This window comes from Chinchilla lanigera, unplaced genomic scaffold (assembly GCF_000276665.1).
Source record: "Chinchilla lanigera isolate Chin_1 unplaced genomic scaffold, ChiLan1.0 scaffold00003, whole genome shotgun sequence".
Taxonomy (NCBI): domain Eukaryota; kingdom Metazoa; phylum Chordata; class Mammalia; order Rodentia; family Chinchillidae; genus Chinchilla; species Chinchilla lanigera.
Window position 1 is genome coordinate 3287015 of NW_004955404.1, and position 9913 is coordinate 3296927.

The 9913-nt window shown below is 47.0% G+C and overlaps 1 protein-coding gene across 1 annotated transcript in view; it reads right to left on the reverse strand.

Annotated features, from left to right (window-relative positions):
- Window positions 1-9625, reverse strand: part of LOC102016228 (unconventional myosin-XVI) — a gene marked incomplete at its 3' end in the record, with an annotated part of 353926 nt that extends 344301 nt beyond the window's left edge. The window contains 1 exon segment of the mRNA XM_013515827.1: window positions 9249-9625. Coding sequence (XP_013371281.1) covers window positions 9249-9276 — 28 coding nt within the window.
- Window positions 9626-9913: the final 288 nt, after the last annotated feature.

Here is a 9913-nt window from a genome sequence, read left to right on the forward strand (position 1 = left end):
AAAGCTCCTTTATGTTAACCTCATCCAAGCCTGTGTTATTGTGGCTTTTGTGGTTGTTGTCATGTGTATCATCATTATTTTAATTTTGTAAGCACTAGAAGATGTCAAAAGATTAAAAACATGTGGTCCCAACATGGAGCCTCCAGGGTTTTCTCTCCTCCCTCTTTGGAGACTGGACAAACCATCGAGGATTATACATACATGGGGAAGGATAGGTGCGTTTTGGTTTTCAAAGATGAATTGAAGATGCATTTAGCAGAGCCAGTGATCAAATTTATTGCATTGAATTTAAAACTACATAGATTCTGTGTCCTAAATAACAAAGGAGCCTCCTTGAGACATGCTTCTCCCAGATCTCCTGCCTCTGTTTCTCCTCTTAGCACACCGCCTCTGTGTGTTCTGTGCCTTCCACACTGAGCCCATGGTCACCAGGTGTCCAGGTCCTGCACTAACTCCTTGTCAGTCAGTGCAGCGGATGCTCTTCTACTTGTCCTACAATGCGGTCATTTCCTGCCTCGCTGGGCAGCTGTCGCTTGCTCTCAGAACCGCTTCTCTCCTGATCCTGACAGAGACCCCTTCTCTCCTCTGGAGCATGTTTCCTTCCTGTCTTTCCACAGTTCTTGACCTGGGACACCTCTTGTTGGCTCTTTCCTAGATCCTTAAACTAAATCAGCCTCTTCCTGACGTCAACATCCATTTCAGAAGGGTGTGTGTCACCACAACCATGTCCTGGACAGCTCTCCATGGGTCTCCTCAGATCAGCTGTTGAGGCCAGCCTGGCTGGCCTGTGATTCCCACCCCAACCTTGAAGGCCACACAGGGCGTGCAGCTGCACAATGGGAAACTCAGTGCAGCCTTGAAATCCTGGTTGCTCCTCAGCCTCCTGAACTCGATTCTTTCTGGAGTGCACCCACTTTCTTTGTCCTCAGATTGTCATGAGAGGCCCCCCAGTTGGCCTCCTGGAGCCATCATAGCATCGCTCCCTTCCAGTTCCCCACATGTGACCTCACTCACTCAGATCTTCACTTTCCAGTCTTACAGTAAAATATGTTAGGAGATTCCAGGTGCTTCCTTGTTCCCCTGGGATCTGGATGCTCAGCTTCAAGAAGGAGAGCACAGGGGCAGCTTGGACATTTCAGGTGTGCATGGCACAGAAGACCTCATGGTCCACTTGGGCTTCGATGTTGTGAAAATCTAAAATCCTCACAAACAGCACAGCCAGGGACACTGTTTGCCAGGCCACACATGAAGATATTGGAGGTGAGTAACCAACCACCCGCAATAGAAACCCTCCCTCCCAAAGGAAGAAAGGAAAGAACAAACCCACACACAGAATACTGCAGTGACAATTTCTTCATTGCATAAATATCTTAGAAATATCTCTTTTATCAGACACATATCCTCACCCACTGCAGCCATCCTGACCTCAGCTTCACATGCGCTGTCTCCCTGGATGCTTCCTGTCTCAGTCTCGTCTTAGTCCTTACTCTGCAGCGCATCACGATGACCAAGCTAATGCCGGAATCTGACCATATCATCCTGACAGACACGTGTGGAATCTGCTAATTCACTTGCCACCTCCACTCCAGATTGTGAATGCCTGGTGCAAAAGTGGTCTACCTACACACATGACCTTGGTGCAGAGTGTAGTGTCTAGCACGAGGCAAGGAGAAATCAGAAAACAAGGAGTGCGTGTGTGTGTGTGTGGGGGGGATGAATCCCGGAGCCTGCAGGAGCAAAAGGTGTATGCTATAACCTGAGGCAGCGAGCTGGAGTTGAAATGGTTACTGGCAGAAACCAAGCAAATAACTGAGATTAATGGGGAACAGAAAGAGTCTGGCATTTTGTCCACTAATGGCATGGAGCTAGCAGGTAGTAACTGTGGGAGAAAGTAACGTCATAAGGAGGTTTGGAAGTCAAGGTAAATGTCACTATAGGTATTAGCCTAAGTGACGAGAACATTCACATAAAAAGAACCATTTAGCTATTATTTGGGGAAGAATTAGAAACATGATAAAAAGTCAATTTTGGGAGTCTAGATTGACTGATTTAGTGACTAAAATATGCTTCCTCCTCCACCAGGACCTTGGTACTTGCTATTCCCTCTGCTGGGCAGACTTCCCACAGATCTTCAAATGGACCCCCTGGCTTTATTCAATCACTCAGAAATCACTTTGTCAGAGGTTTTCCTAATAACCTATTTAAAATAATTTTTTACCCTTGTTCTTCTCTTAGGCCATGTATTTAGCTCTTTCTAAAACCCCTTTATTTCCTTCACATCAGCTGCTGCTACAAAATTTTATTATTGCGGTTATTGTGGTTGCTGCTCCTGCTACTGTTGTTATATTCTGTTTGCTTACTTGTTTGCTCTTTGTCCCACTGGTGGGGAATTTCAACAGAGGAAGGATATTGTCCGGCTTGGAAAACAACAGTTCAATAAGATTTCTTTTTCTATTAGTGCATGTGTGCAGTACATGTTAATTCCACTCACTGTGGGGAGTTTGTACGTGTATGTAACACATCTTAATTCTTTTTACACCCTCCTCCCCTCCCTTTCCTCTCTCTCTCCCTCTATCTCTTGGTCTCTGTGATGGTTTGTATCTAGATGTCCCTCTTAAAGCCTCATGTGCTCATGGGTGGGGATTTTCAGAGGCGGCTGGATCTAGGGTGTGTGAATATGAACTAAAGATATGTTATAGGTGCATTAGTCCACAGATTGGTTTAGCATATTTCTGGGTATGGATAATGGGAAGCTTCAACCTGGTGTGGTTGGGACCACCCAATAGCCTTTTAACCTGGATGGCATAAAAGGGAAAGGAAGGTTCCGTGCTGCTGCTTTGCCATCTCCTGCCTGCCCTGCCATGGACTGTTTCTCCTCTGCGATGCACCTCTGCTGCGTTGCCCTGCTTTGGAGCCAGCTGACTATGGATAAAACCTCTACACACGGTGAGCTGAAATAAACATTTCCTCCTTTAACTTTGGGTGTCAGCAATGACAAAATAATCAAGACAGTCCCCTTCCTTTTTTCAAAAGATCTATCTTCTTGTTTCCTACTGTCTTTTATTTTGCTCTTTAATTTATTTATACTTTGGGTTTCTCATATAAGAGAAGCCATGTGATATTTAAGCTCTTGTGACTGATTTATTTCAGTTAACATTATGATCTCAAGGTGCATCCATTTTCCTACAAATGACTCAAGTGTATCCTTCCTTACGGAAGAGTACTGTTGAATTAACAAATCAATATAAGAATGAATGCACAGCAGCAAATGGAATCAGCTCAGTTAAATCACCCTATCCTGAACGTGCTACTGAGTGTCAGCCATGTGCCAAAAGCACAGAGTCCTCTTTCATTCCCTAGACACCCTAGAGAGAGAGAGAATCATACTAGAAGGGCAGACGTCAGGTAAGGACATGGGTGTGGAAGGCCCCAGGAACAGTGAACAGCGTTGGGGAATGTGGTGTCAATACTAGCAGCACGATAGTGTGCAGTTAGACCCACAGAGCACAGCCTGTGGCACTGCTGAACTGCTGTACAGAACCCCAGCGCTTGAAGCCCAAACAACAGACACAAGTGATTGAAATGCCATCGGTTTACAGGTTCTTCAAATCTGCTTCTTTCCCCCCGGAGGCACAGGAAGGTTTTATACATAACTTATTTTCATATAATTGGGGTCTACCACAAAATGTATAGAGCAGGAAAAGAAAAACTTGTATAAATATTTTAACACTAAGTGTATTGAGACATCATGAGATTAATACAAGTTACCTTTCGCCTCCACAATTGTAAGAGATGCTCAAAGCGGTGGCCGTGAGTTCCCAGACCTCTATTAGTACGGCAAACTGCTGGAGTGTGGGTACATTTTTTTTGGCGGACTCTATATATACATATGTCACGAGAGAGAGGTGTGGATTTAGCCGTGGCTATAAATAAATATCTACAGTTAGAGAGCTCTTTGGCAGCACATTTAATGAGTCCTATCTTTTTCTTAACTGTGTTACATTCATCAGTGCTAGACATCACTAGTTTTGAGAGCATCATTTATTTTAATAACATCTAATAAAATAGTGTTGATAACAGCACCAGTCCTTAATTATGCGTGCACTGGTGTAAAGATAAGTATCTGCTTGAACGAGCTCTGCTATGTACAGCAACAGATTTATTGAGTGGTGTAGAGGTAGTACCCATCTACAGATCTTACCCTGATGGAGTTTTCAAATTCAAATTGCTGGATATATTTTATAAAATCCTGACTTGGTGTGTATATTTTTTTCTTTTAAAATAAATTGAAAATATTTTAATGTTGAGAAATAAATGTTTGCCCTTATCTGAGAAAATAATGAGAATTTTCAGTAGGGAGGGTTTTCCTTTCCAGACATCGGACTTCATCCTGTAGTCACACTAACCAAATAGCAGGCCCTGAGCCAGGTAAAGGGATCAAGGCCGCCAACAGAAACCAGACAACGCGCGTAGTAGGGTTTGGGTCTCGGCACAGTGTGCTGTAATCCTGGGGGAGCGAAGCGTAGAAGATCCCTCCCTCACATCACCACATGTCTCATTTCACAAAGACAGCAATTTGAGGTATAAAAATGAAACCTCAGACTAAGAGAACGGAGGCTAAATATTTGGCTTCAGGAAAGTAGCCACATAAAGCAACCAGACCAAATGCATCAAAGAGAACAGAGAGAAGCCATTTTCCATACTGACAGTAGCCAATTAGCTGCTAATAAGTGCCCAAAGCAAAGATAAAAGAGTAAAAAAGAAGACTATCTTCAGTACAAAGACATCCAGAGAAAATTTAATATTTCCTTATATGACAGAATGCATAGAACTGATGACAAAAACGACAAAAATCTAATATAAAAAAACAAAAGCCGATGTGAAGAAACAGAACTATTTAAAAATGAGGGGAACTTCCTTAACCAACAGTACAACAAAACCTCACAAATTCTACCTCCCTGTCTCCTATCACCTATCTTTTATTTTGCCCTTTAAATTATTTATAGTTAGTGTTTCACATGTAAGAGAATCCATGTGGTATTTAAGCTTGTGGGTCTAATTTATTTCCCTTAACCTTATGGTCCCAAGATGTCTCAAATCTATCCTTCTTCATGGCAGACTAGTACTCCATAGACTTTGTGGAGGTGGGAAGGGGACTTGGGGAGGAGTAAGAGGTGAGAGGGGGAAGGGAAGAGGGGGTGGAAAGCATAAGCATGTATTGACCTGCACTGATTTCCAATGACAAGTATAATTATTATGAATCTCCAACATATGCTAAAAAAAAAAATCCCAAACATCACAAGAAACTATGTTTCAAAGGTGGAGGTAGCATCACTTGAAGAGAAGCCCTCTGTCCAGGCTGGTGGGACACAGGGCCACCTGTTCCCAGGGCCCATGGGGACCTGAGACGCATCCAGCAGTGTCTATGAGATCCACATCGCATGTGCTGTTCAGAGCAGCATTGCTGCTTTTGTGAATCGATGCTTTTGCAATATAAGCCACAATGCCTAACTGCAATGTCTCAATGCCTACGAAAAAGAGGAACGTTTAATAAACGAATGGCTTAACACACGCTGCAGAATGTCCCTTAGCTACTGAATACCAAAAGGGAACACGTGGCTGCATTACTGTCGTCCAAAGACGTCGGAGGTAAGCAGCAGGGAGGGCACTTCAGGGTTAAAGGCACCGGTCGTTTAAAGGGCCGGAGGAGGGGATGCTGCAGGCTGTGGGAACAGCTGATGCCCCAGGGACTTGGAGAAGCCTCAGCACCAAGTCCTGACAAGGACACGGAGCCAGCAGCTGCGGCAGAGGGAAACCCGAGAGCCGGAGCGGGTGAGGCGGAGGCGCGCGGGACTCAGCTCGCCGGCGGTGGTCTGGAGCTCGCGGCACAGGGCCGCGCTATGGCGCCTCGGCAAAGTGGGCTCCGGGAGGGTGGAGGCCAGGGCAGAAGGCACCCACAGGCCGGGCAAGAGGAGACCCAGCTCAGATGCCAGGTGGGCATGAAGTCAGAGCCCTGGGCTGGAGGAGACGCTGAGGACACAGGGCCGCAAGGGGTACCAGGAGGAGAGGCGGCTTTGCGGAGCAGCCCGAATCCAGAGCACACAGGCTTGGGGTGGGGCCCAGGGGACAATCCCTGTTTCGGAGTAGAGGTGGCAAGAAGAGCTCGCACCAGGCCCCCGCGCAGAGTTGGTGGCCCTCCTGGACGTGTGAGCGACGCCGTCCGTGCCCTCACTGGAGGAGAGAGGAGAGCACGGAAGGCGGGAGCCCTGGCACCTGCTGCGGAGGGAGCGGAGGCCGGGAGCGCTGCCTGCTGGAGACCTGAGATCCAGACCCCAAAGCACACGCAGTCTGCCCGGCTCTGATGCCCCCTCCAGGGCTCAGCCAACCGCTCTAGTCCCTCACTGAAGTGTCTCGGGAGGCTGGGGGTAACCTCAGTGAGGCAGTCTTTCCCGTAGGCTGCCCAGTGTGTGGACCGCCGCAGCAGGCGCCTGCCCAGGGGGCAGCAGGGCAGGGTACAGGGCGGGCATCTCCGTGGAGGTAGCACTGATGACAGTGTGGGGCTGGGGGAAGAGGGTCCTCTGCGTAGAGGTGTTCTTAAACTTTCCTGCCACATGCTCTTTGCCCGGAGATCGCACTCCAGCTCTGACATTTTCACACGAGATGTACAGAGCACGCAGGATGGAGTCTGCTCGGGGGCATCAGAAGGGATACAGGAAGTGACAAGGATCTAAGCTATTTCGTCCGCTCACTTCTCTCTTATGATGCTTTAAGGTTTTCTTTCTTGGAAGCGAAATATCTCATTGCCCAAGATATTGGAAGTATAGAACAGCTCCTGAAACAACACAGTACCAAAGCCAGAGATCACCACTGTGAGACTGGGCTGAGGCCCTCAGTGTGCACGGGTATCCTGACATCTCCCAGGCAACGGAGGCTCTTTACCGGCACTGCTTGTGGATCGTCTGCCGTTCCACCTGAGGCTGCCTCTGCCTTGCATTATCCGCATGTGATGCTACAGCTACACACCACAGAGGTCCAGGATTCCAGCCTGGAGTCCAAACACCACAGCCTGCCTGAGTGTGGACACCGGACGGTAATCAACCAAGGCCAGCTGAGAAGATCAGAGCGTCATGTGGTGGTGCTGGAGTAGTAGAGGGACCAGGGAGCAGAAAGAATGGGACCAGTGGATCTCGCCAAGGACTGTGGGGCTCATGTGCTACTGCAGGGGAGTGGGTAACACGGCCTGGGTGAACTCAGGCACCAGGAGCAACTTTCAAAGTACAAACTATGCCCTTCATCCATAAACCTTTCTCAAGCCATAAGACTCCTTCTCCTTCCTGTATTCGAGTCATCCTTCAGGATCCTGCAGACGTGTTCTTTCTAGGATAGGAAACACCCCCGGCTGGTTCAGTCACCAGGAAGTCTGATCACTGAACTCCTGGCCCATGTTATGCCATTTCTGCAGGGAGGTGAGCACTGCAGCGTATTCTCACTTCTGTCCGTTATACAGACAGCCGCCCTCAGAGCTCAGAGAACAGACAAGTGCTTGGTAAGGAGCTCCTACTGACTCTGATAAATTCATCAGGAATTCCTTTGCCCCCTTACCCCTGGGAACATATTTTCATTAATGAAAATGATTAATTCATTAAATTCATTAACTTTAGATTTCATCTCTCATACTGATGGAGCGGAAGAATTAACTCAAGTGCTACCATTGGCGAGGTAGCATCACTTCTTTTAATTTCCTGAAATTCCATGCCTAGATAATTCCATGAAACCAAAAGCAATGGGGCAGGATGTGGCAGCCTTGTATTATGGATGGGGGACAAGAGCTCTCGGAATTTCCCCATCTTTGTCTCTGCCTTCTGCCCAAGCTCTGTGGCTGCCGCGGGCCAGGTGTTCACGCTCCCAAGTGAGCCCCCGCCTTCCTGGTAGGGGCCTCGCGGAGGATTTCAGGAATTTCCTCCGCAAAGGTGCCGAGAGGAAAATAATGGGATTCTGCCAGCGCAGGGGAACACGAGAAGCTGCAAAAATCCAGCCAAGAGTGCTACCTTGTACATGTGCCGCCGAGAGAACGACCTCAGGATTTAAGAAGTTAAAGCACAGGATTACTCTATAAAGACGGGTTGCATATGCCCAATTTTTATTAAGGAGCTAATTTACAAACTTACGAGCTGGTGGGTGCATTCTTTTGGGAGTCGAAACTGTTCTACAAGCTAAAAGCGTGCCTCTTTTACTGCTGCTGGTGAGCAAGGGTTTTTATTTTCAACAGCCACAGAGCTGTAATTTCTCTTTGCATTCTCTACCACAGATACCAGAAAGGCAAATATTTTCTCCTTCCCAAGCAACGTTATTGCTTTTAGTTCTCCTTAATGAGAAAACTCAAGATTCATTCAAAACATGTGTTCCCTTTACATGCTACTTAATTTAACATTGCGATGTCCTTTGTCAGCAACATACTAATCTTCACAGGAAGCTGTTTTCTACAAATTTCGTCTGTCACTTTAAGATCACGATAGAAATGTACAGAAGTTTACAGAAGTGCTGCAGGAGGAAAATATGTCTAGGAATGCCTTTTTGCTATAAATATGTCCTCTTCCTCATTATCACCATCCAGAGGAGGTAGAGATACAGGTAGAATATTCTAGCTCAGAAAATCCTGCTAACATTCAGGCATTTAAAAAATCCTTGACAAAGCAATTGGCAAAGTCAGGGACAAACTATTTTCACTACATGGGCATCAGCCTGTATCATTTGCTCCAGAGTCACTGCAAGGACACTGAATGTGTCACGGAGTGACACAAGGACAGAAGCCGACAGTCAAGGGTAACCCTGAAGATCAAGCTCACGAGGTACACACCCGGGTGCAGCCTGCACCAGTAAAACTTGAGAGAAAAATGCATGTGCATATGGATGCACTTGAGTAATATGTGCTGATGCCTGTAAATGTCCTTCTACGATTCCTTGATTCCTTTCTATTCGTTCCTTTTTTCTTGGCTGCTTATGCAGTTTTTTAAAGATAAAGTTTTAAAGATCTCTGCACTACAGCATTTGGATAAAAATGGAATTATTTCAGATTCAAAACTTAAGGTGAAGCATATTCAGCCTGTACAACAGCCCTCAAAGTCACCCACCTAGGTCACATGTCTGGACGTGGCTTAGCAGAAGACCTGCCTTAATTTTGGCTTCTGCACAAAATAGCATTTCAAGGAGACAAATGGCCCCATGCACAAATCATCAAGCTTACTTACAGCACTTGATGAAATGATAGTAAGACATCTTCCCGTCTCAGGCAGGAGTCTTGCTAGGAGTTCCCGCATTCTCTTGCGCTGCAACAGTCGTCCCCGGGAAATGCATTATTCAGAGTCCCTACTCAGGTAACACTTCACCTCGGATGCGTTACTGAGCAGGGGCTCTGTTCCGTGATCAGGCAAAAAGCTCCAAGCTCATTCTCATGCAGCAGCTGGAGTTCACAGAAGCCTCTCGGGTGGGTTGTGAGGCAGCCCTGCTGCACGTGCTATTGTAGCGCCCTTGACTGACACGCTCCTCCTGCCACAAGCCCAGGAAGAGGCAGCTGTAATCGGTGCTCACACCCAGCTGCCGTGAGCCACACACACGGAGGTGTGCTGCAGTGCGGCTCTGCTCTCCGGTCCTGCCTATTAATGGCTTTTCAATAGCTTTCAAACGGCAGCAAACTAGGCTGATGAGTAGGCAGGAGGCAGGCAACCGAACAGGGATCCTAAATCACATTGTGCTCATTGTCCAGCAGCTACACAGGACCAGATTCTTAGCTGTTAGTAACGCCGATTATTTTAGTTGCTGTGTATGGGTAGGAAATTGGCGGAGGAGCTCAAAATAGCCACCTCCAGGAATCAGAGATCTTCTGATGTGCCTCTAGTCACGAAGACACTGCATT